General features: G+C 44.0%; 1 protein-coding gene across 1 annotated transcript; it reads right to left on the bottom strand.

The window, feature by feature from the left end:
- Positions 1–640: 640 nt before the first annotated feature.
- Cdkl2 (cyclin dependent kinase like 2) lies at positions 641–26,354 on the bottom strand. Its single transcript, XM_048364505.1, has 14 exons — positions 25,957–26,354; positions 25,411–25,720; positions 23,729–23,923; positions 21,481–21,659; positions 20,329–20,441; positions 18,200–18,339; positions 15,356–15,444; positions 12,907–13,039; positions 9,603–9,742; positions 7,312–7,411; positions 4,887–5,010; positions 4,557–4,663; positions 1,515–1,603; positions 641–729 (listed from the first exon to the last, which is right to left on the bottom strand). The coding sequence occupies exons 2-13, from the start codon at positions 25,576–25,578 to the stop codon at positions 1,538–1,540; spliced, it is 1,554 nt and encodes a 517-aa protein (XP_048220462.1). The 5' UTR covers positions 25,579–25,720; positions 25,957–26,354; the 3' UTR covers positions 641–729; positions 1,515–1,537.
- Positions 26,355–27,359: the final 1,005 nt, after the last annotated feature.

Here is a 27,359-nt window from a genome sequence, read left to right as displayed (position 1 = left end):
TCAAGAGGTAGAGTGACAGCCTTGAACAAAAGGAAGCCAGGGACAGTGCTCAGGCCCTGAGTTTAAGCTCCAGGACTGGCAAAAAAAAAAGGAAGGAAGGAAGGAAGGAAGGAAGGAAGGAAGGAAGGAAGGAAGGAAGGAAGGAAGGACAAGCTTTCTCTACCAGATGTGCATTAATGTAGCTCTTAGAGGATTAGCAGAGATCAGATTCCTATAACAAATATACTGACTGAGTATCAACAATCATGACAGAAACCAAAGACATATGTCTATGCATGGAGTGTAGTTGCGTATACAGCTCTTATAGTTAAGGTAAAAGAAACATTTTCTTCTATAGCTCCTAGGGTTTTATTTTTACTTTTATTACTTCTCTTCAACTGTAAACATTTAAACAGATAACACACAAAATGCAATGCATAAATAACATGAGCGTTTGTCATGTTTCTCTCTCTTCTTTTACTTCCTTTTTGTCTTAGGTAACCTTACGGATACACTCTACTAACAGCAAGTGCATACTCGTGTGACAAGAGCCGTGTCACAGTTCTCCCGTTGGCGTGGGGCCACAGCGGGGTGAGCGGGGGCGTGTCCGTCGGCCTGGGACACCGTCACAGGCTTGTGTCTTCTTCCTGCACTCAGCCTTTCATCCAAACACAAGCAGCGCGGGGTGCGCTCCTCCCGGACGCCAGCACTCCCGCTGCAAGAGGGCCTCATCCCCGCTGACAGCAGCATCTGGAGGCACAGAACAGGAGTCTCGAACCCTTACCCACCCTCCGCACGTGCACTCCGGAAAGACGGACCTCTACTCGTTTCCTTTCTCAGCTTGTACACACTGAGGACACGAGTGGGTGTGAGGCCATCTAAGAAAACCTCAGGATATAGGCATTAAGAGGAAAATAAGGACTGTAGGCTAGGTGTAGTGGCACACCCCGAACACAGCTGCTCACAAGGGAGACATTAGGGGGGTGTCTTGGGGCCCAACAAAAACCAAGATGCTATTAAAAAAAAAAAGTTGGGGCTGGGAAGGTGGCTCAGTGGTAGAGTGCTTGCCTAGCATGCATGAAGCCCTGGGTTTGATTCCTCAGCACCACATACACAGAAAAAGCCGGAAGTGGCCCTGTGGCTCAAGTGCTAACCTTGAGCAAAAAGAAGCTCAGGGACAGTGCTCAGGCCCTGAGTCCAAACCCCAGGACTGGCACGCGCACGCACACACACACACACACACACACACACAACACTGGAAAGCAAGATGAATATGCATCCTTCTTGCGCACTTGCCACCCTAAATTCACACGACCATCTCCAGTAAAATGCAGATTCCTTAAGGAAAAGACACAGCTACAGGGCCTGATCATGTAGACCAGTGCTCCTTCTGCTTTCTAAGCGGCACAAGTTCTTCTCTGTCAGGAGTTCTCAGGCAATCGCCAAAGGGCATTTCAACTGGAAACTTTCTCCAGTAAGCCACAAAATATTTCTTATGGATGGCTGCACAGCTTAAGTGGAAAATCCAGACCTACCCTGTTGAGAATTAAGATGACTGTCAGTGCTGGTGTTCCATCCGAGGCAGATCAGCCTCTGAATCAGCTGACGGGAAAGGTCCCGATGGCTGTAAATTAATAACCAAGCATTACAGATTCAGCAACTGCAAAACTGTCATTCCCCCCAAATTCTGAGGCTCGTTGTTCAGATACCAGATGCTTAAGTTACCTAGTCATAGACCAAGGGGCCTGCATAGAAAACGACAGGAGGAGGGTGTTCTTTGGTCTCTCATATACAAGGTAAAGGATACTTTTAAGCCACATTCTAGTGGGTTATGCCTGTCATCCTAGCTGCTCAGGAGGCCAAAATCTGAGGATCACAGTTCAAAGCCAGTCCAGACAGGGAAATCCATAAAATTCCTGATCTCCAATTAAGCACCAAAGCTAGATGTGGAGCTGTGGCTCAAATGGAAGAGCACTAGCCTTGAGCAAAAAAAGCTCAAAGACAGTGCCCAGGCCCTGAGTTCAAGCCCAGGACCAACACACACAAAAAATAAAAAATAAATATCTTCCAAGGCAAGCATGGTAGCTCATGCCCAGCCCTCAGGAGACTGAGAGAGGACAATCGGAATTCAAGGACAGCCTTGCTACATACTAAGACTCTGTTTAAAAAATAAAAACAGGGGCTGGGGATATGGCCTAGTGGCAAGAGAGCTTGCCTCGTATACATGAGGCCCTGGGTTCAATTCCCCAGCACCACATATACAGAAAATGGCCAGAAGTGGTGCTGTGGCTCAAGTGGCAGAGTGCTAGCCTTGAGCAAAAACGAAGCCAGGGACAGTGCTCAGGCCCTGAGTCCAGGCCCCAGGACTGGCCAAAAAAAAATAAAATAAATAAAAATAAATAAAAACAAAAGGTGTAGGTATGACTCAAGTGGTAGAGGACCAGCCTTGAGCAAAGAAGCAAAGCTGGAGCTCAAGGCCCATAGTTCAAGCCCCAGAATCAGCAAAAATAATTACTTAATTAATAAGTAAAAATAAAAACAGAATCAAAAGATATGTCTGGTCTTCCGTGCCCTAGTACAACCCATCTGGTTCTCTTACTATAAAACAAAAGCCAAACCTGCTGGGACCATCATGTGAAAATTCCAACGCAGACACTCCCATAGTACACTACAGGAAGTAAAGAAATGCACACCTGACATGAATGGACAGGAATTCCTAGCCTAAAAGAAGCAGCTATAAAAGAACTACAGACTTCAGGACTCAAAAAAAAATGCAAAACCTGAAGTTTAAAAAATTAATTAGAGCAGTCCCCAACATCCAAACCGCTCAAACCCCAACAGGAAGAAGAGAGATTAACATGTGACCTCTCCACAAACCACTTCCCCTCTCCTGCAGCCTGCCTTCCCAGGCCCACACCAGTGTCTCGGGCCATGTAGTCATTGATCTTTCCTTGTCTTTTTTGTCTGTGAAAGTGATTGTAACCTCAACCTTCCCTGCAGGGGGCGCTCGCTTGTTCACTGAGGCTCCCAGGCCCTGGCCCCTGGTCCCTGGTGCAGAATAAACTGGTCCTTTGGCCTTGCAAAAAAAAAAAAAAAAAAAAAAAAAAAAAATTAATTAGAGCTAGGAATGTGGCTTAGGGCTGAGGTTCAAAGCCAGCCAGGGCAGGGAAGTCTGTGAGACTCTTATCTCCAATTAAATCACAGAAAAAGCTGGGACTGGCGCTATGGCTCAAGTAGTAGAGTGCTAGCCTTGAGCAAAAGAACCTCAGGGACAGGGCCCAGGCCCAGAGTTCAAGCCCCAGGACTGGCAAACAAAACAAAACAAAACAAAAAACCCTATACTCCATGAATTCTATGCCATCTTTAAAAAAAATTTTATTTCTTTGTTGTTAAAGTGATGTAGAGGGGTTACAGTTTCATATGTAAGGCAGTGCATACATTTCTTACCCAAGTTGTTACCTCTTCCCTCATTTCTCTCCCCGCCCCCCTCCCCATTTTCTCTCCCCCCTCATGAGTTGTACAGTTAGCTTTGTAAGCATTGCTGTTGCATTGATTTGTCTTTTTATCCTTTGTCTCTCCATTTTGATCATCCCCTTCCCTTTGCTAGTTCCAATGCACGTATCTATGCCATCTTTTCTAGAGGAGTCATTGTTGTAACAAGACCAATAATAAAAACCAGAAGTGGCACTGTGGCGCATGAAACTGACAGTATTCATCAACAGACCTCAAGGTAGAAAGATTACCTTGGTAGGTCCATTGTAACCATGTAAGCACTAAAGGGGCCTAGAGAGTCCGAGGTGAGGCGAAAAGAACAGAAATTTACAATATAAACAGGATTTGCCCGTGGCAGTCAGATTTCAAGAGGGAGAAAGTGAGCCATCAGTCAAAAGAATGTGGGTGGCCCTCAACTGTCAGCGAGCTGTCAGCCAGCAAGGGAACAGGATTTCAGCCACACAGCCACAGGCAGCCAAATTCTGCAACAAGGTGACCGAGTCTAGAAAAAGACTCTCCTTGAAAACCTCCAGAAGGAAATGCCGCCTTCTACGCCCCTGCTTTTGCCCTGTCCGGCGTAGGCAGAGAAGCCACTGGGCCCGACCTTCCAACCCAGAGCCAGTCAGATTCCACGTGCTGTTTTAAAGGTGGAGTCGTGGCTGGGCTCTGCTGGCTCACGCCTGCCACCCTAGCTGCTTAGGAGGCTGAGGTCTGAGGGTGGCGGTTCAAAGCGGGCTTGGGGCAGAAACGTTCCCGGGAGACTCTCATCTCCAATGCACCGCTCAAAAGCCACAAGTGGAGCTGCGGCTCAAAGTGGGGGAGCACTAGCCTTGAACCAAAGAGCTCAATGACAGTGCCCAGGCCCTGAGATTAAGCCCCACAACCAACCACAAATATAAGTGTGTGTGTGTGTGTGTGTGTATGGAGGGATGTGTTAGAAGTGGTACACAATTAATATGCATTCTACTTAAATGGCAGAAATGGACTGAAGGATACAAATGAGAGACTCTATACCATATGCTCCCTGAGATAAGAACGTTTGACACGAAATAGAAAGGTAAGAGAGGCAGGAGGAAGATGTGTACCTGTGACACTGCAGTGCTGGGGGTGTGCAGGTCAATGGCAGCCAGCGAAGGAATCCGAGTTTCCAACAGAGCTCTGTTCTCTTTCTTTATTAGCCTAGAATTTCGAGCTAGATAAAGGTAATCACATACACAATGAAAAACCAGGCATTTTGTCTGTTACAGGTTCAACATGTGTCCCCACTACCTGTACTTTTTAATGCACAAATGTGTCTACAGAAATATGAGAAAATAACCGTCAATTTTGAGTTTTAATATCCTGTTCATTTAACATACAGAACTAAATAGTACAAACATGAGGGCTAATACAAGTGGAAAGTATTCTATACGTACCCATGCCTTCTAAGGCTTTCAGCTGAGGGAGATGGCTGTAGTTTAGCTCAGGCAAATGGACATCTGCTTTCACGTGTTCTTTTCTTTTCTTATTTGCCTGAAGGAGGCTCTTTTCATTAGAGACCTAGCATCAGCAGGATGGTTAACACAAACAAATTAGCTTTAAGATGCTTTGAGGCTTGCTGTCTTTGGCAACTATGTTCATACTGTAAAAATTTGCAGAATTGGAAGGGCAGGAATAATAAAATACTTGGTGGACACTGATAACACAGAAAACAACTTTACCAATTACTTTATATTTCTTCTTCATTAAACTGATTTTAACTGCTAACAAGTAGAAAACCTGACTGCCCTACACTGAGATCCTGGAAAGCAAGGGAAGGACAGAAGTTGAGTCTAAGCATAAGACCAGTGATGCAAAGCCGTACACCACACCTCCTCGGATGTTTATTTTGGGCAAATAGTTGTTATTTGTTTAGTTTTGTCATTTAACTTTGAACAGTTTATCTGCAGGAGTCTACGGCATTTCCTGCAAGTCTGGGGAGGTATTTGCTTTACTTTCCCAATCTTCCTATTGTTTTTCTATATTTGTCCTGTCTTGCTCCTAGAGTTAACACATGATATCATCTTCCTGGGAGTACAATTTAGTTTAAAAAAGTATAATTATTTCCTAAGATCATTATGATAAAATAAGAAATAATAACAATGAAGCAGCCAAGAGCTGTATCAATGTAACCCATGTGATCGTAGCCACTCAGAAGGCTGAGATCTATGGAGTGTGCTTTAAAGCCAGCCCAGGCAGGAGAGTCCTTGAGACTCTTATCTCGACCTAAACGCTGGAAGTGGAGCTGTGGCTCAAGTGGTAGAGTATCAGCACTGAGTGAAAAAGCTAAGGGACAGTATCCAGGCCCTAGTATTGGCACAAAATAATAATAATAATAACAAAGCAAGGAATAGAAACTCTGCAATTCTGTGATTTTTGAAAATTTCCAATCATTTAATAACAGAACCCCTCTATTTTCCAAACAAGAGGCATGTAGAGAGATTGTGTGATTCCAAAACAATACATATAAATATTTTATACAGCTATAAGCACATGTATGTAAAATGAAATACACACACAGCAAACACACCTGTCCTTGTTGCCTCAGGTTTAATACTCTGTCAGGGATCTTTAAGAGAGCTGTAGTCAGCTTTTGAGTTTCTTTCTTTTGGATGTATTTGCTTCCTTTTTTAATAGAACAAGTGCTAAAGCTCTTGTCTCAAATTAACTAGAAAATAAACTAATTAAATCAAAACAACTATCAGTACAAAAACAAACTTTTTTAAAAGCTGAGTTTAAACTACCAGATTTACCTATTCAAAGAGTGACAAAACACACAATATGTTTATAATTACATGTTTATTCACATCTCAGAGTTAGGGGATAAAGAATGGGACAGATGTGCTGATCTTCAAACTAGAAGCTGAAGGAAGTTTAGGCTTATTTCTGCCTGTACTAGTTTTCATGAAGACTCCAAGGGTCTTCTCTCCACTCACTAATCTTCACCTCCTTTCCTGGTGACCTTTTCCAAAGAAGAATAAACAGAAATAGGATCTAAAATTATCAGTCAGCATTGATAATGCAATGCCCGAAAACAGGTTGCTATCAAGTCTAGTGAAATGGTACTGCACTAGTTACTTTGAAAGGCTTCGTTGATTTGCCAGGCATTAGTGGCTCACACCTGTAATCTTGACTACTAAGGATCCTAAGATCTGAGGATCAAAGTTCAAAGCCAGCCAGAGCAGGAAAGTCAGTGAGACGCTTACATTGACTTCACCACCAAAAGCCTGAAGTAGAACTATGGCCCAAGTGGAAGAGCACCAACTTCAAGTGAAAAAGTTCAGGGACAAGTGCCCAGACCCTGAGTTCAAGACCCAGAACTGGAAAAAAAAAAAAAGGAGAATTCTGAAAGCCACGTTGAAAATAATAGTGTACTTTGTACATGCTTCTGATACTAACATCTGTTCGCATATTTGTAATGTATTGATCTTCTCCATTAAGAGATTGATCTAGTTCAGTTACACTGACATATAGCAGATGATGACTAGTGTTTGTTAAATAAATAAATAGAATACTTTCACCAAAAACACAGGGTAAGATAGTAAGATGATTTAATCTTCTTATTACTCTTTAAACAAAGTCTATGAACCTCAGATCAGGAGTATTTACTATGCTGTTGAAAACAATAGGTGACATTGCAAGCCATCTTTCAGACTTAAATAACTCAAACTTCAGAGTGACTATGACTGTCTATGATGATCCATGCCTGATTAAGGTTGAAACTAAAAGAGCACTTCAGTTCTTCACTCTCACACTTGCTGTTAACACAAGTCTGGAACAGCCTAGTGCTTCCTCCCCTCCCCCTGAGGACTGTGTACTTACTGGGGCAGTAGCCACGTTCATGTTATAAACGCCTGTCGGAGAGTGCTTATTTGGTTTCACAACTGGAATGCAATACTTAGTTTTCTCATCCGCTCTGCAACTGTAAAAAATTGTTTTAATGTTAGAACCAGCAAGAAGTATTAAGTGAAAAAACAAATGAACAAATGAAAGAGCACCAAATAACATAGTGTTCAGTGAGCATTTAACGCCTGCTCTCATATATACAGTGCATTTAAGCCTGGTGAAATGTTCTACCACTTACTAGCCATGCTTTCTACAGCCCCAACTCCTGCCAAATCAATCGGTAAAAATCAATTCCGTAAAAATCTCCTACAGGAACTCCTCTGAATGCTCACAGCCAGCCAATGTAGCCAACAGCAGGCTCCCAGAAATGTTTTATTTCTTTTATTATAATAACCTCCATTTACATTATTAGACGGAATAGCTATCGATTCTCACCTTAAACAGCACAACCCTACTTTCTTAAGACTCAGGTGAATATTTAAGTCAACTCCTAATAATGCTTATCACACAAATCCAAAAGTTTTAAAATCCGAGTACCACAGTGGAAAGTCAGTGCGATTAATACATATAACAAATGGGAAAACGGGCTGAGGCCCGAGAACAGTGAGTTGGAGCCAGCCCGGGCAGACAAAGCTGTGAGAATCTTATCTCCGATGAGCTAGTAAGAAGCCAGGAATGGAGGCAGAGCTCGGGTGTCAACAGTGAGTGAAAACACCGAGGGACAGCACGAGGTCCTTACTGTAAGCGAAGCCCCAGTCCCGACACGTGCATATGCACACATCTGCACACGCCCATACACACACCGAGCGGGGCAGGGCTCGTCCAGGGGGTGAACACCTCAGGGAGGGGGAAGAGCTCACAAAGGTGGGAAACAGGACGAGGATGGTCACAGTAGTTGGCAAGTATAAAAACAGAACAAAGAAACCTGTTGAGATTCTTTTGAAAAGGGTGATTGGAACAGGAGAGAGAAATAGAGAGGGATGTAGTCAACCCCTTTCATGTATGTGTGGTAATTTTAGAATAGAACCATCACTTTTAGAACTAATGCATGACCATTTAAAAAGTTCTAAAACAATGGAACCAACCCAGATGACCCTCAGTAGATGAGCGGATCAAGAAAATGTGGTACAGATACACAATGGAATTCTATGCCTCCATCAGAAAGAATGACATTGCCCCATTCTTAAGAAAATGGAAGGACTTGGAAAAAAAAATCATACTAAGTAAAGTGAGTTACACCCAAAGAAACAAGGACTCTATGATCTCCCTCATTGGTAATAATTAGTACACATCTAGGGTAGTCATAACAAGATCATAATAGTTCAATAGCTATGCCCATGTGAACGCATAGGATGATGCTAAGTGAAGTAAACTCCAAGTTATGGAAGTAAGTGGTTTATCATAGTTGTTGTTACTTTCAACATGGCATGTGAAATCATGCTTTTTTCTTTTGTCTTTCTTCCCCATGGTTTTACCCCTGATATCACTGTAACTGATTTTGGTACCCTGGGTATTGTATATACATGTATTGGAACTAGGGAAGGCGAAAGGGAACATGAAAATGGAGAGACAAGGGATAAAAGACAAACCAATGCAACAGCAACACTTACAACACGATATGCTGTAAACCAACTGCACAATTCACGAGGAATGGCGGGGGGGGCGAAAAATGAGGGAGGAGGTAACAAGTTGCACAAGAAATGTACCCACTGCCTTAGGTGTGAAACTGTAGCCTCTCTCTCTGTACTTCACTTTGACAATGATTGTTTTTGTACAGTTCTACAACAGCTGGCAAATAGAAATAACTCCCAGAGGGGCTGGGGATATAGCCTAGTGGCAAGAGTGCCTGCCTCGGTTACACGAGGCCCTAGGTTCGATTCCCCAGCACCACATATACAGAAAACGGCCAGAAGCAGCGCTGTGGCTCAAGTGGCAGAGTGCTAGCCTTGAGCGGGAAGAAGCCAGGGACAGTGCTCAGGCCCTGAGTCCAAGGCCCAGGACTGGCCAAAAAAAAAAAAAAAAAAAGAAATAACTCCCAGAATCCCGAGGAGAGACTAGCCTAGCGGAGCTGGGACACTTGTCATGGCTCTTGGAGGGCATTGCTCCGGTGGGGCTTCAACTCCCGGCCTTGCGCTCAGCTCAGGCTGGCTGTCTGGGGATGGGGTCCCTCGGGCGCTCCTGGGTAAGGGGGTCCAGGCCGCCCCCCCCCAGCGGCTGTCGGGGAGGGTCCGCGCGGGGCGGGCCCGGGCCTGGCCGTGGCCTCTCACCTGGGGTTCTGGACGGCGGGGCCGGCTCGGGCGGGGAGGCCGCTGGCGATGGAGGCTCGGCTGACTCTTTCTCCGTCAGGTCTGGGCGCTTTCAAGGGGCACAGCTTCGGGTCCTTGACCTTGGATTCACTGTTGGTGTCCTGACCGGGGATAAAAGAGTTAGGAGGAAAAAGGAAAGTGAATCACAGGGGAGGGGAGGGGGGAGGGGGAAGAGGGGGTGTCAGAGGGGGGGACCTCAGAGCCAGCCCCAGCCCGCCCGGGCCAGCCGGCCACCCACAGGCCGCAGGCACAGCCACAGTGCGGCTCTGGCCACACAGGCCGGCCTGGAACCGCACAGGCCAGGGACGGTGCCCGGGCCCTGGGTTCGAGCCCCGGCGCCCACGCACACACACACGCACACACATACGCACACACGCACACACACACGCACACACACACGCGCACACAGGAAGGAAGGAAACAACCTCATCCTGTGAGGCGCTCTGCCCGTCGCCTTTAAACTACACACACGATTGGTGACTCAAAGAGCCAGGACAGAGATGCAGACAGAAGGGACACGCGGGACATGCCAGGGACACACTGGGACACGCGGGACACGCCAGGGACACACTGGGACACGCCGGGACACACAGGGACACACCAGGGACACGCCGGGACACACAGGGACACACCAGGGACACACCGGGACACACAAGGACACGCAGGACACGCTGGGGCACACAGGAACACGCCGGGACACACCAGGGACACGCTGGGACACGCGGGACACACTGGGGCACACAGGAACACGCCGGGACACACCAGGGACACACTGGGACACACAGGGACACGCCGGGACACACAGGGACACGCGGGACACGCCAGGGACACACTGGGACACACAGGGACACACCGGGACACGCCAGGACACACAGGGACACACAGGGACACGCCGGGACACACAGGGACACGCGGGACACACAGGGACACGCCGGGACACACCAGGGACACACAGGGACACGCCGGGACACACCAGGGACACACAGGGACACGCCGGGACACACAGGGACACGCCGGGACACACCAGGGGCACGCCGGGACACGCCGGGACACACAGGGACACTCCAGGACACGCCGGGACACACCAGGGACACGCCGGGACACACAGGGACATGCCAGGACACGCCAGGACACACAGGGACACTCCAGGACACGCCGGGACACACCAGGGACACGCCAGGACACACAGGGATACGCAGGGACACACAGGGACACGCCGGGACACAGCGCCGGGGACACGCCGGGACACGCAGGGACACACCGGGACATGCCAGGACACGCCAGGACACACACTGGGAAACACGCCCAAGCGTGCCGATCAGCGCGGCACAGACATGTGGAAAGGAAACCAAGCACTGTGTTCCTTCCTATGCCAGCATCAGGGAGTATAAAATGGAGACCGTTTCTCCCTTAGGCTCACGTGGTGGCAGTGAGTTGATACTACACTTCAGCCCTCTTGTTAAGAACGGATCCCGGCCCAGCATGGGGGCTCGCGCCTGGCATCCTAGCTCCTCGGAAGACGGAGAGGAGATATGAGGACTGGGGTTCAAAGCCAGCCCCGGCAGGAAAGTACCTGAGACTCACATCTCCAATTAACCACCGGAAAACCAGGAGTGGCACTGTGATTCAAAGTGGGAGAGCACCAGCCTTGAGCAAAAGAGCTCAGGGACAGTGCTCAGGCCCTGAGTTCAAGTCCCACAATGGGAAAAAAATTCAAGTCTCAAATTGAGAGTATTCTACATAAATTCCTATAAATAGTGTGTGTTTGTGTGTTCTTGAAGGTGTGTTTAGGTGTTCTTGAAGGTATAGAACTGAGGTTTTCCAAGATAGCTCCATCTGTTTTTTTGCCCAGTCCTGGGGCTTGGACTCAGGGCCTGAGCACTGTCCCTGGCTTCCTTTTTGCTCAAGGCTAGCACTCTACCACTTGAGCCACAGCACCACTTCTGGCCGTTTTCTATATATGTGGGGCTGAGGAATCGAACCCAGGGCTTCCTGCATGCTAGGCAAGCACTCTACCACTGAGCCACATCCCCAGCCCCCCTGTGCACTATTTGAGATCCTATATGAGAACAACGTGGAGAAATGGAATGTTATAGTCAAGAGTCAAAGTTATTGTGGGTTATCTTAGGCCCTTAATAGCCACGTACTTTCAACCTTGGCATCTGCTACTAAGCGAAACTGTTGGAATGTGGCCCTCAGCTTAGCAGATCTCTAGCCCACACCAGCTCCCAAGCCCAGAACGCTACCAGATAACATCTGAAACCTGTTTTTTAAAAAAAGGTTTCCTGCTACTGCTGTAGTTCCCTACCTAAGGACTCCAGCAACACATTCAGTTAGTTATTCATGTCATGAGTTTGTGTGGATTTTTTTGTCCTGGAACTATATAGGGTCATGTAACTTCTTCCACAGCACAGTATCACCCTGGGGAACTTGAATACGTGTTTCCAGCCTTAGTCACTCGTATTTAATTCAGAAAGAACTATTTTCTTACTTCCTTTACAGCGGACTCATTACTTTATATCACCTGATTTCCAGACAAATACTGCTGCACAGTCTAACACACAGCAGACTCTCAAACCCTAATATATTTCTGGGCACAAATGGCTCATGCCTGTCGTCCTAGCTACTCAGGAAGCTGACATCTGATTGTCACAGTTCAAAGCCAGCCTGGACAAGAAAATCTGTAAGATTCATCTCCAATTAACCACCTCCATGCCACAAATGAATGAATGAATGAATGCCAGAAATGGAGCTGCAGCTCAAATGATAGAGTTCTAGCTAGCCCTAAGTGAAAAAGCCAAACAACAACACCCAGGCTCTGAGTTCAAGTCCTTGTAGTAACACAAATAAATGGCATAATAAATTAAGTTTCTGGTGGTTTTTTTTGTTGTGGGGCTTGAACTCTGGGCCTGGGCGCTGTCCCTGAGCTCTTCAGCTCAAGGCTAGCGCTCTACCACTTGAGCCACAGCACCACTTCCATTTTCTGGTGATTAACTGGAGATGAGAGTCTCACAGACTTTCCTGCCCAGGCTGGCTTTGAACCGCGATTCTCAGATCTCAGCCTCCTGAGTATCTAGGATTACAAGCATGAGCCACCAGTGCCCAGCATTAAGTTTTTTAAACTAAGTAATATCTCTAGAGGGACAGTAGCTACACGGTTTACAACCAGGCTAAATTCATCAACTTGCTGACCACTCAAAAATACTTCTTTTAAAACATCTTCATCTTCACCTCAAATTTAAATTTTTAAACACAAAACATTTACCTGTACCACAAGTGTTTTTCTTTCTTCACTAAGGGAATCATCTTTTTCCTTTTCCTTCTTTCTGGTTTGGGATTTTTTACATGAAATATTCTTTTCATCTTTCTGTATTTTTAACTGAAGTTCCTGAGAAAACCTATGTAAAAACACATTTCTCAATAAAAATAAAATGGTATAAGAAAAACAAATGTGGAAAAAATGATTTTCAAGGTAACTTTCAAAAACATAGGTGACCATCTAGTTTATTTTTCGCCAGTCCTGGGTCTTGGACTCAGGGTCTGAGCACCGTCCCTGGCTTCTTTTTGCTCAAGGCTAGCACTCTACCTCTTGAGCCACAGCGCCATTTCCAGCTTTTTCTGTGTATGTGGTGCTGAGGACTCGAACCTAGGGCTTCATGTGTGCTAGGCAAGCACTGTACCGCTAAGCCACCTTCCCAGCCCCATCTATTTTATGTAAGATGAGAAAATTCATGGCCTAGATCAACTCTTCTGAAAGGTCTGTCTGTAGATTGTCTGGGGTCCCTCAGTCCTAGCTCTTATCCTAACACAAAGATGTTGACTTTTCCACCCTTTAACATCTGCACTACAGCTATGAAAGGAAGGATGCCTCATAAAAACGCGAAACCCTGGCAGTAAGCTACGCTAGGTAGACGTCACTGTTTTCTTCATGGCTGCATGTGGTAGCAGTCTCAGTGGTTTTTGTTTTGTTTTTATGGGTTTTGGTGGCTGTTTGCTTTGTTTTGTTTTTTGCTGATCCCAGGGCTTGAACTCTAGCCCTGAGCACTGTCCCTGAGTTTCTGTGCCCAAGGCACAAGGTTCTACCACTTGAATCGCAGTTCCATTTCCATCTTTGGAGATAGGAGTGCTCTTTCCTGCCTGGACTGGCTTTGAAGCACGATCCTCAGATCTCAGCCCCCTGAGTGGCTAGGATTACAGGTGTCAGCCACCGGCTCCCAGCTCATTATTTGTTTTGTCAGCTTCACTGATGCCAACGGATGCCAGCACCAGAAAGAGCACTAGAGACCATGCAATGCCACACACAGGATAGCAGCACCACAGGGCCTGGTGAAGTCTGTATGACAGCAACAGGACATAGCATCTTTGCTCTGAACCAGTGTCCAAGGTGATGGCATCACACAAGAGCAGCATAGAAATAACTGAATGCCAAATGGAAGTCAGGGGATAAAGGCTGCAGAGACCTGCCTCGTGCAGACCGGTGGCCGTAGTTTAGTAAACGTAAGAGAGACCGCCCTAGGAACGGTATCATGGCCTAAACCATCCCCCTAGCTAGGGCGACTGGGGACAGGATGTAGACATTCGAGATCCTGCACGAATGGGTGGTACAACCACATTACAAAGAGAGTATGGGGGCTGGGGATAGGGCCTAGTGGCCAGAGCGCTTGCTTCGTATACGTGAGGCCCTGGGTTCGATTCCCCAGCACCACATAGACAGAAAACGGCCAGAAGGGGCGCTGTGGCTCAAGTGGCAGAGTGCTAGCCTTGAGCGGGAAGAAGCCAGGGACAGTGCTCAGGCCCTGAGTCCAAGGCCCAGGACTGGCAAAAAAAACAAAAAAAAAAAACAAAGAGAATATTGTTCTAGGTTTTGTGAGACAAAAACAGGCATGAAACCATCACCATAATTTTGACTAGAATACTTAATTCAACTCAAGGAAACCTTTCTCCCTTTACCTATCCTGAAACTCTCAAGAATCTTTATTTTTCTACTCAGAAAATGAAACCTAGCCTTGCATTTGACACTCTTTCTAATTTGAAAGGTAATTAATATAAATATTCTGAAATTCTAGCTGTTTTTTCTCCTTCCTGCATTTGAGTTCCCTTAACAGCTGACCACAGCCTGTTGCTCAAATTCAATATTTCACCAAACTTCATTATGAATAATTGCGTGTACATCATTACAAAATCTGTAAGTGTATGTCTCTTTATATCTCCCAGAGAAAAATATTGCTAAATGATGACATTCATAAAGGAAAAATATTATTGAGATTTTTGATACACTGCTGAACTTAGACAACTTTTTTATTTGTGATGATTAGAATCTTACTAAATTGCCACTTCACTGTAAATCAGTGCAAGTAACACTGATTTTTAGTAACCCTAGCTGTAGTGTACAGCTCAGTAGTGGAGCTCAGGATTCATGCATGTGGCTCTGTGGCTATTGCTTCCCCCAAATCTAAATCATCATGTGTAATTGTAAAGCCTCAGAATGACACATCTGTTTCAGTTGTAAAAAAGCTATTTTACAAATATACAATTAGATGTATATGACAGCAACGAATATATAGCTTATATATTGAAAAAACAAACTTTCCAACTTTAAAAAAAAAAAAAAAGAATGGTGGTAAAGGAAGAGAAGCAAAGGTTGCTTGGCTGTGAGTGCAGTATTTTTTAGCCCTGGCTTCCTATGGCCTGGAAAATACAGGTGGCTTCAATACCTCTCAGCAAACCCATCCGCTTGAAAGAAAGCATGGTGCAGGAGCCCAGGGCAGAAAGGTCTTTTGTCTGGATCCACGTGCAAGCACTTCTGAAAAATCAAGAACACATACCATTCTTTACTCAAGAAAAACTGCTGACTGTTAGGTGTTTTTTTGTTTTGTTTTGTTTTGTTTTGTTTTGGCCAGTCCTGGGGCTTGGACTCAGGGCCTGAGCACCGTCCCTGGCTTCTTTTTGCTCAAGGCTAGCACTCTGCCACTTGAGCCACAGCGCCACTTCTGGCCGTTTTCTGTATATGTGGTGCTGGGGAATTGAACCCAGAGCCTCATGTATAGGAGGCAAGCACTCTTGCCACTAGGCCATATCCCCAGCCTGTTAGGTGTTTAAATACAGAAAAATAGACACTCCTCCTTTGAAGCCAATGAACTTTAACTATCTATCATCAAGAATGAAGAACAGGGGCTGGGGATATAGCCTAGTGGCAAGAGTGCCTGCCTCGGATACACAAGGCCCTAGGTTCGATTCCCCAGCACCACATATACAGAAAAAACGGCCAGAAGCAGCACTGTGGCTCACGTGGCAGAGTGCTAGCCTTGAGCGGGAAGAAGCCAGGGACAGTGCTCAGGCCCTGAGTCCAAGGCCCAGGACTGGCCAAAAAAAAAAAAAAAAAAAAAGAACGAAGAACAAAGCACAAGCCTAGAAAATGATTGTTAACTGTTAATACCACACAAACAGGCAAAAAAAAAAAAAAAAAAAAAAAAAAAACACCAAAACCAAAAACAATCATGCCAGATATTCAGTGTCTCTAGATGGAAATATACAGACAAACTCATGCAAATGTGCCTTGCCAAAAAACAATCTGATTTCTTACCAATCTCTGGATTTACTATGATTGTATAAGAAATAAAGAACATGAGAACACGTTAAGCTATGTTATGTAAAATATGGAGCACATAACCTACTTGCTTTACCAAATTGCAAGATTTAAACAAAAAAAGAAAGAAAGAAAGAACTTGAAAGCAGCTTCGCCAGGCATAGTGACGTACACCTGTAAGCCCAGCCCCAGCAGGCCGAGGCTGCTGCACAAGGATCACAGGTCTGAGCCATGAAACGAGACTCTGTCTAAAAATAAATAAGCACTCTTGTGCAGTGAAATAAGCCGGATCCGGAAAGAGACACCTCCTATGCGCTCTCCTCTCATTGGCGTAATCTCGTATTTTTTTGTTTCATTTTTTGGGGAAAAAAGAATTATGTAAGAGTACAACGGAGAGGTGACCAGCCTAAGAAGTAGGGACCAAGAATGGAGAGTGGGAGTGGATATTCTCAGAGTCCCTCGTATTCATGTACAGACACAAAGCAATGAAACCTAGTAAGGATTGTTTTACAAGGGGGGTGGGTACTAGGTGCTTCACACAGATGATTTAATGCATGGTCTTCTCATCCATTAAAACCTTCAATGCACATAAAAACAAAGACTCAGTAAACACCTTTAAGTGAACACGATACGTTGTATGACTAACTGAGGTCATTCATTATATAAGTCGAGTAATAGCATGTAAGATTTATTTCAAAGTACTCCAAGAAAAAAAAAAGCTGAAGGTCAGATAAACAGACTACCAAGAAGTTAGTAATTATTAAGGCTAGAAGACAAGTATATGAAGGTTTATTATACTTTCAACTATCCTGTTTGAGATTTTTCTATAATTAAATATTTAGTAGATACATTATTCTACTTAAGGGTTATAAGTTAGTCTTGAATTAATCTTTTTGTTTGTTTGTTTTTGCCAGTCCTGGGGCTTGAACTCAGGGTCTGAGCACTGTCCCTGGCTTCTTTTTGCTCAAGGCTAGTTAACTCTATCACTTGAGCCACAGTTCTACTGCTGGCTTTTTTTTTTTTTCTTGGTAGATAATTGGAGAGTCTCTCTGACTTTTCTGCTCAGCCTGGCTTCTTACCCCATCCTCAGATCTCACCTTCCTGAGTTGCTGGGATAGCAGGTATGAGCTACCAGCCACCCGCTTCCTGAACATTTTTTAATGAGCTAAAAAAGCAAGTAAGCTAATGAATAAGTGTCACAAAGTCCTGGAGATTTAGCAGTAGTATGGACAACTCTAACTAATGAGAACTTTCTGACTTAATAATGTTCACGGGCAGACTTGACACAAAGAAAATCTCCCTAAGATCTTCCACAGTTAAATGCAAACAAAAAGTAACAAATTAGCTGTAGCAGATTCTGTGTCCTTAGCAAAGATCTCCTTGACATTATTACAGGCTGCAATACGATCATTTCCACAAATTTTTTTTTTTTTTTCTCCCAGTCCTGGGCCTTGGACTCAGGGCCTGAGCACTGTCCCTGGCTTCTTTTTTTTGCTCAAGGCTAGCACTCTGCCACTTGAGCCACAGCGCCACTTCTGGCCGTTTCCTGTATATGTGGTGCTGGGTAATTGAACCCAGGGCCTCATGTATATGAGGCAAGCGCTCTTGCCACTAGGCCACATCCCCAGCCCTCATTTCCTCAAATGTTTAAAACATAGTTTTTATATTTTAGGTGGTTTTATATGAGAATTTTTTACACGTGTTTTTACATGCTAGAAACACTTCTTAATAAATTTTTAAGTAAGTAAAAGTTTTCAGGCTTTTATCTCTGATGTTTCTCTCTAACATGTACACATGTCAAGTTATTTAAATGCTTACTTAATGTACAAACATTAAAGAAACCAGAAGAAAGTGACCTAAAAAATCAACTAGACAAAAAAGAGAAAGACACAGAGAGGGACAGAGAGGAAAAGACAAAATTTCCATAACAGATAAATTCACTACTCAAAAGTGAAAAATAAAATACGATTACCTTTGCTAAATCTATCACGACCTCAGGGAGCGCAGGGTAGCGTCTTTCAAGTGGCTCGCGTTCCTTCATTTCAGGTAATCTCACTCCAGCAAACACGGGGTTTTTATAAAACAGCTCCTGATGTCTTGGAATTAAATCACCTAGAAACAAAAACACAGAACACTTGTCATTATATAAGATAGATAGAAAAGACATGGGCGTTGTGGAGAAGAAGAAATAATGGAGCACAGATTATAAAGTTTAGAACCTTCTCAGCAAGTAAAATCAAGCCAAAGACAAAGCTCTGTGTGTGTGTGTGTGTCTGTGTGTGTGTCTGTGTGTGGGTGTCTGTGTCTTTGTGTGTGTGTGTCTGTGTGTGTGTGTCTGTGTGTGTGTGTCTGTGTGTGTGTGTGACTCGAATTTGAACTCAGGGACTTGCACTTGCTAAACAAGCACTCTAATACTTGAGTTGGGGCCCACATAGCAGTCTTTCTGTTGGCCTTGGCTTTTATACAAGCCAAATCAAGGACATTAACTATGCTATCTCATCTTACTCATTTAGAAAAGTTTTTATGCAGCCATGAGAATTGAAATAATAGCACATACGAAAAAAAGCTACTTATTTCTTCATAACTTTCTAAACACACGTACTATCACCACATTTCTAACAAGATGGACTAGACTGACCCAAACAATGAAAATTTAAACAGAATGCGATCAAGATAAATCAGTTCTCCCTCTAATAGTTTAATTTGTGGTCAACAGATGATTGTTTCTTTCAGTTATGGGGCTTGAACTCCATCCTCAGATCTCAGCCTCCTGAATAGCTAGGATTACAAGCATGAGCCACCAGAGCCAGTGGTCAACAGATTCTTTACTGTATCTAAGACCAGATTTGAACACTATTATCTTTTTGCTCTACTTTAATCCCTTGTCATGCGTTCCATATGGAAATTCTACTTTAAGAAATTATTATTTATTGAGGGGCTGGGGATATGGCCTAGTGGCAAGAGTGCCCTAGGTTCGATTCCCCAGCACCACATATACAGAAAACCGCCAGAAGCGGTGCTGTGGCTCAAGCGGCAGAGTGCTAGCCTTGAGCGAGAAGAAGCCAGGGACAGTGCTCAGGCCCTGAGTCCAAGGCCCAGGACTGGCAAAAAAAAAAAAAAAAAATTATTATTTATTGAGTTCTTAATTGAATAAAGAATTGAAATGCAGTCGGGCACCAGTGGCTCAAGCATGTAATCCTAACTACTCAGAAGGCTGAGATAAAAGGACGGCAGTTCAAAGCCAGCCCAGGCAGGAAAGTCCATGAGACTATTATCTCCAATTAACTACCAAAAAAAGCCGCAAGTGGAGCAGAGCACTGGCCTTTACAAAAACTCTCAGGGACAGCGTCCAGGCCCTGAGCTCAAGCCCAGTGCGAATGGACTTCCCCTCTGACTAATGTAAGCTAAGTAAAAATAATAAATTAAATGAAAACTTACATAGTTTAACTGCTCCCCAGGTTTTTTCTGATTATTTTTCTCTTCCAAGCTCTACATATGAAGTTAATGTTTCAACAAGAGTAAGATTTGGGGTCTACCTTTGAAATTCTTTTCAAAGTGCTATCAACAGAAGTCAAATCCGAGGCAAGATTAAACTACTGTATCTCTCATCATGAAGGTGAGGATGACAGTAATAGCTATATTTCACCAAATGCTTACTGATCCAGAGATAGTAAGCGGTTTTCTGCCTCCTCGCTATGTGACTAACTGAAGGTAGAATGCACCATCTCTGTTCTGTCTCTTCTTTGATGAGGGGCCAGGGGAGCTGATTGCGATTCAGGACATGTATCATAACCAGGTATCAGTGGCTCATGCATGAATTCCTAGTTACTCAGGAGTCTGAGACCTAAGTTTACAGTTCAAAGTCAACCCAGGCAATAAACTCTGGGAGACTCTTATTTCCAATTAATCAGCAAAATGCCAGAAGTGGAGCTGTGGCTCAAGTGGTAGAGCTGTAGCATTTTTTGCTCAAGGCATGATAATGATATGTCAAATATATACATATATACATATATATAAATTTGGTATAAACAATTATCTCTAATATATTGACAAGTTTAAAAATCAATGAACATGGGAACTCTCTAAAACTTAAACTCTTACCTAAGCATGTCATAATGTGGTATAGTTGATCGATATCAGACTCCCCAGGAAATAGGGCTTCCCCCATGAGCATTTCAGTTACCAGGCAACCTATGGCCCACACGTCAACAGCCCTGGAAGAAATGCAAAACACAACATCTGGCTCCGTAGCTAGCATGGTTACTCGCTGTATCTGTTCCACACATGACTGACTATTTGATAGTTATAGTATTAAGAATTGTAGCAGGGCTGGGGATATGGCCTAGTGGTAGATTGCTTGCCTCGTATAGAGGAAGCCCTGGGTTCAGTTCCTCAGCACCACATAAATAGAAAATGGCCAGAAGGGGCGCTGTGGCTCAAGTGGCAGAGTGCTAGCCTTGAGCAAAAAGAGGCCAGGGACAGTGCTCAGGCCCTGAGTCCAAGCCCAGGACTGGAAAAAACAAAAAACAAAAAACAAAAAAGAAAGCAAGTAGAGTGAGCTTGAGATCCTGAGTTCAAACAAAAATGAGTATCTTCTCTTCTTTAAAGAATTCATTTATGGGGCTGGGAATGTGGCCTAGTGGCAGAGTGCTAGCCTTGAACAAAAGGAAGCCAGGGACAGTGCTCAGGCTCTGAGTCCAAGGCCCAGGACTGGCAACAACAACAACAACAACAAGAATTAATTTATGAAGACAACTTATACTTAATAAAGACTTCATATATGTGCACTGAAAAGAAAATCTTTCACTCAATCACGTTTTTACTCCCACCCTTGCACTCTATCCCATCTCATTCTCATATTCCAAAAAAAATCAGACTTCTCTAACCAATTTTACTATCTTATTACAAATAAGATGGCTAGATGTGTGCATACATACAAATATGTGTATATGTGTGATCACTGTAAAAAGATAGACATATACAACTACAATACATGTATACATACATCAGACCACTGGAGAAAGTAGACCAAAGCAACCTACCACCGACACACTCACTGCCTTGTGAGGACAAGAACTTTAAAAGGGCCAAGTGTATAGAAAGTGAAAATGAGTACCTACCACTTTATAAACGTCCCTACACTGGAACTTCCCTTTTCAGAGTGGGAGGGATCATTCCTTATATGCTTAGCCTATTCCACCGGCCGAAGGAAAGAGAACTAAGACCCACCCCCTCCCGTTCCTGGTGTCTTACTTGCCATACTTGACATCGCCGACCAGCAGCTCGGGTGCCCGGTACCATCGTGTGGCCACGTAATCCGTGTAAGCCTCCCCGGGGGCCGCCAGTGTGCGGGCAAATCCAAAGTCACACAACTTGACAACGCCAGACTGGGAGACGAGGATATTCTCTGGCTTTATGTCTCTGTGTATGATCTAAGACAAGAAGCAGAGCATTCCACGTGTCACCCAGAGTACCGGCCATGAACTTCTTCCGTCCCTCAAATGAACACAGGGAAAGCCAAACCTGGGACCTCGTTACCAGAGCATACACATGGCCAGTCGCTGGTGGCTCGCGCCTGCCATCCTAGCTATTCAGGAGGCTGAGATCTGAGGACAGCAGTTTGAAGCCAGCCCAGGTAGAAAAGTCCATGTGACTCCTATCTCCAATTAGCCAATCAAAAACCAGGAGGGATGCTGTGGTTCAAAGTGGTAGAACACTAGTCTTGAGCAAAAGAAGCTCAGGGATAGCACCCAGGCCCTGAGTTCAAGCACAACTGACCAGAAAAAAAAAGAAGACATTCATGCTTGAAGTTTCTTTTAACAAAAATACTGAATAGACTATATGAATATATTATGTAGAACAAAATAACTACCATGAGTATACGGCATGGTTCCATTGGCAAGCCCATCCCTTAGTGCAGAGAGAATGCAGGGGAGTTTAGCCACTTATCTCAAAGTACTACAGGCCCACTGGGAAAGTATTCTCCTTTTTATGAGGGCGCATAATCAATGTCTTTCAAATTGATTCCATTGAGTATTTGCTTTACGACCACCTCACAGTAGTCTAATTTCCTACATGCCCAATGTTATTTCTATACCTCATTGTTTTAGCTCTATTATGATCATCCCTTGAACTTACTGAACTGGCATTTAGACACACAAGTTTTATTAATGTAAGTCTGCTCTGAGACACAGAAATAGTCAATAAGTTAGATTTCTCAAAAATCGCTTTTTGAGACTGGATTATTGTTAGGAAGTCACTTTGGGTAGGAAAATGTTTCCCCATACAGAAACTAGCAACGTCCCTTTAGTGAACAATTATCCTATTATATAAAACCCAATGTATAAGAAAAGTATATGAGCTAGATGTAATGGGTCGTGCCTACAATCCTAGCTACTTAGAAAGCTGAGCTTTGAGGATCAGTCCCAAGCTCGCCCTGGCAGGAAAGGCTGTAAGAGTCTTATCTCCATTTAGCCAACAAAAGTGATCAGTAGAGCCGAGGCTCACTGGTGAAGGACTGGCCTTGAGCAAACTGAAGCTCAATCACAGCGCCGTGGGCCCAGTGCTAGCACCAACACACAAACAAAGGCCAAGCAAAGAATTTAATAAGACAGCAAAATGATAAGCAAACGGAACAAGAAATCAAAGGCACATAGATTATAGACCCTTTTTCTTCTTTTTTACAATTATCTTTGCTTTTTTAATTTCTCTATCATTAATACTTATTATTTTAATCACACGAAAGAATCAAATGAAATTCATGATCACACAAAAAGGACTTTTAGAATATCCCAAAAAACTTGCAGAATACATGTTGAATTACTTATTTTATATATACTCCTCCCAGAGGTACCATTCTTCCTAGAGTAAAAATGCAATATAGTATAGCATAAAAATAGATATTTTCATACTTTCATATCACACAACCTGTCCAAGAAATGGAATTAATTAATACATCGTTGGTGTATGAATTTATCAAAACTCATTACTTTATACTTGTACATTTCACTATCAAGTTACCTTTTTAGAAAGAAACAATTAATTTTTGAACAATTTTTATGTCTAGTTAAGGAAATGCACAGATAAAGCAATTATACATTGTGAGGAATCAATAAATGTATGATGACACATAAAAATCGGCAATCTCAAAATAATACAGTTCACTTTTAGCCAGGAGCCAGTGGCTCATGCCTGTAATACTGGCTACTTAGGAGTCTGAGCCTGGGCAGGAAACTCGGTGAGATTCTGATCTCCAATTAACCACCAGAAAACTGGAAGTGGCTCTGTGACTCAAGTGGTAGAGCGCTGGCCTTGAGCTAAAGAGCTCAGGGACAGCACCCAGGCCCAGAGTTCAAGCCCCACAATCAACAATAACAACAAATAATAATAATAATAATATAGTTCATTTTAATTAGTTTACTGTTTTAAACTTTACACCAATATGTCAGTAAATTGACTGGTATCTAGGTTGTTAAAATAATTGTTTAAACCAAATACTCACATTGTGACTGTGACAAAATCCAATTCCACTAATAATCTGAAACAAATACTTTTGGACAACTTGGTAGTCTAGCCCCTTGGGAAAGAGTTCCAAGTCATCAAGAATGGTGTGGTCGACAAATTCAAACACAAGGTACCAGCGTTTCTTTTTCTTACACACTTCCAACAGATTCACCAGATTTTCATGCCTCAGTTGCTGTTATTTAAAAAAAAAAATGCAAGTTCATTTTTCTAAGACAAAATTGCTACCAATTAGTCACTATCTAAAATAGACCCCTGCATAAGAAAAACGTAAATAAAACACATAAGCAATATATATTATGAAAATACATTCCAATTGGAAAATAATGGTCAAAAGACCATATTGCTCCTTTTTCTCCTCAGGAAAAAGGGCTGTAACTCCGTCTTTGATGAGACTAGGAGGGATGTTATGACCCCTGACACTGTAAGAGGGAGAGACTACCAAGTACAGTCAAGGTCAAACAGGAGTGTGGGGAGATGCCACACTATTATCTAGGGTTACAAAGCTGGCAGTGAATGATTTCACAGTGGAAATTAAAGCAGCAAGCACCTATCTCAAGTTAGGACAGTGAACTACAAAGTACCCATTTTCAGAATAAGTAGTAGGAATAACAAAATTTTTTAAAGAGATAAATAAAACAGAAACCAACACACAATAGAGAAGATAAACAAAGCCAAGCAGTGGTTCCTTCTAAAGGTAAATGGCCCTGGGCACGGGCGGCTCATACCTGCAATCCTAGCTACTCAGGAGGCCGAGGTCTGAGGATCACAGTTCAAAGCCAGCCTGGGCAGGAAAGTCCGTGAGACTCTCATCTCCAGGAAACCCCTCCAAAACCAAACGTGGAGCTGTAGCTAAACGTGGTAGAGCGCTGGCCTTGAGCAGACAAGCTCAGGGGTTGAGCCTCGGCCCCCTAGTTCAAGCCCCACCACGACCAGGGGGGCGAGGCGGCACAGAGGAGGCCCTGCAGGGGCCCCGCTCACTAGGAAGGGGCTTGCCAGGTGAGCCTTTGGCGGGCCCCCCGGGGCCCCCCTGGACTTCAGGAGGGTTTCCCTTCGTTTCCAGGCTCCATGTGTGGCTCTCGGGGCAGACAGTATTGCCCATACTGCACGGCCGCTTCCTTCTGGGAGTGGAGAACTGGGGCTGGCAGTAGGCAGGGAGTGTCTAGGTGCGCGACCCCTACTACAATCCCTCCTTGGGGGACAATACTTCCCATGCACTGTCCCTGCATACTGCTGAAGGAAATCAGCACATTCTGTTTGACTTGACTACCACAGGACTCTTGGAAGCTTGTTCTACCTTTCACCCCCGGGCCTGTTCCCTTTGCTGGTTTTGCTGTATGTTCTTTCGCTGTCCTAAGTCCTAGATAAGAACAGCTATATCTAAGAGCACAATCTTCCTAGTGAGTTATGAACCCGCAGGGTTGACAGGTGGACTGACAGGCAGAGGATTCAGAAAGAAGAAACACAATATTGTTAAACCATTTTCTACTAGCAAGATAAACAAGCGCACCTATAATTTTATTTCTCCTTATTGCTAAAATAAGTAGTTTATACTTTTAAATTTGTTATAATCAAAACAAATCTAAAAATACAGTAATATTTCTGGAACAGAATCTTGAAACAAGGCACTTATTTTTCAACTCAGCAGATGCATTTACTTACCTTTAGTAACTTGATTTCTCGCATAGCAATTTTTCTAACCATTTTGTCATCATCACTTTCTAAGAACTTCTTGACAGCCACAATTCTTCCACTGTCTTTATTCCTACACTTCATCACCATTCCATAACTCCCTTCTCCAACCAATCCTAGATGCTCATATTTTTCCATTTTAATTTAAACCAGTAGGAATTTTTCCTGCCGTGGAAACCAGAGCACAGAGTTAACAATGTTGAGAATAATCGTGTCCTCCACTCTCTCAGAAAATTACTTCTTTCCTGTTTGTCACTGTGTCCATGGCCATCTGTGCTACCTCAACATTTCTTTTTTTTTTTAACTTTATTTATTTATTTTTGGCCAGTCCTGGGCCTTGGACTCAGGGCCTGAGCACCGTCCCTGGCTTCTTCCCGCTCAAGGCTAGCACTCTGCCACCTGAGCCACAGCGCCCCTTCTGGCCGTTTTCCATATATGTGGTGCTGGGGAATCGAACCGAGAGCTTCATGTGTAGGAGGCAAGCGCTCTTGCCACTAGGCCATATTCCCAGCCCACCTCAAAATTTCTTGATGCTTCCGTATCTATGTTTTCAAAATAGGTATACACATTTCAGAATAGACAAGGCAAATGAATTGAAGCCATGCAATTTAAGTTACTATAAATTGTATTAATGAAATTCAATGTATTTTTAACTTATGTAAAGAAATAACCAAGCTCTTCTATAAAACAGAGCTCACATTAGGAAAGCACAGTTTCACTACATTCAAAGATGAGAAAGAGTCTCAAGTCCTGGAGTGGAGGGTGGCAGGTGGCAACTAGCTAGGAGAGGTGGAGAAATGCAAAGGAAACTTTTTTAAGTTTTGTTTTTATTTTTTGCCAGCTCTGGGGCTTGAACTCCGGGCCTGAGGGCTGTCCCTGGGCTTCTGTGCTAGTGTTCTGCCACTTGAGCCTCCGCTGCCTTTTTTGGAGTCTCCCAGACTTTCCTGCCCAGGCTGGCTTTGAACAGGGATCCTGAGATGGCGGCCACCTGGGGCGTGGCCAGGATCACGGGTGTGAGTGGTCGGCGCCCAGCACAAGGACACAGGGGACGGAGGATGGGACGGAGGACGTGATCACCACACCCCTGAGGGAAAGCACTGCAATGAAACTGCACACCTCACTCGGGGGTCCACCAAGGTCATGGAGTGTCACAGGAGGGCGTGCTGGGAGCAGGTACGGAAACACAACAGTGACACCTGCTGAAATGATCTGAAGTGGAAGGAGTCGGGGAGTAAGAGAAGGGGTGACACTCACTGGAATACATCGGATACATGTGAGCCCCTCCCTAGTAGGAGTAATATGTGCTAATGAGTGAGGTGTTTAGTACTCTATCGACCCAAGGAGTCATGACAGGCCTCATTCCAGTCGAAGGTGGAGCAACAAATAGTTCTAAAACAACAGATCTTTAACTTACCTACCCAGGGCAGGATGCCATGCCTTACAAGTCAAACGTAATTCTGCCAACTTCTCTTAACCTCAGGAGAGTGACTTTCCCCATGAGCTTCCACGCCCCTCACACTTCAACAATTTGTGCGGATGTGAAAGTCACTGTCTCATCTTAAAGACCACCACTTTCAGTCTATTGAAACTCGATGCCTTTTCGAATAAACTGATCTATTATTTTTTAAAGATCAAAATTTTACACCAGGTTTAAAAGATTTCAATGTTGAAAATCCTTATGTACTTTCTACTTAAGGGAAAAATCTGATCATAAAATAGCCACTTATCAAATAAACAGTGAATCATTAATAAATTTTTCCACCAATACTAACTACAATGCTATGCTGAATTTATAACAATAAATCATAATCATAGTCATAGTAGTAGCTGTAGTAGTAGTAAGACCACACCTGGGCACCAGTGGCTCATGCTTGTAATCCCAGCTACTTAGGAGGCTGAGATCTGAACTTTGCTGTTCG

This window comes from Perognathus longimembris, chromosome 16 (genome assembly GCF_023159225.1).
Source record: "Perognathus longimembris pacificus isolate PPM17 chromosome 16, ASM2315922v1, whole genome shotgun sequence".
Lineage (NCBI taxonomy): Eukaryota > Metazoa > Chordata > Mammalia > Rodentia > Heteromyidae > Perognathus > Perognathus longimembris.
Note: the sequence above shows the minus strand (reverse complement) of the source record. Positions and strands in the feature narration are given on the sequence as shown.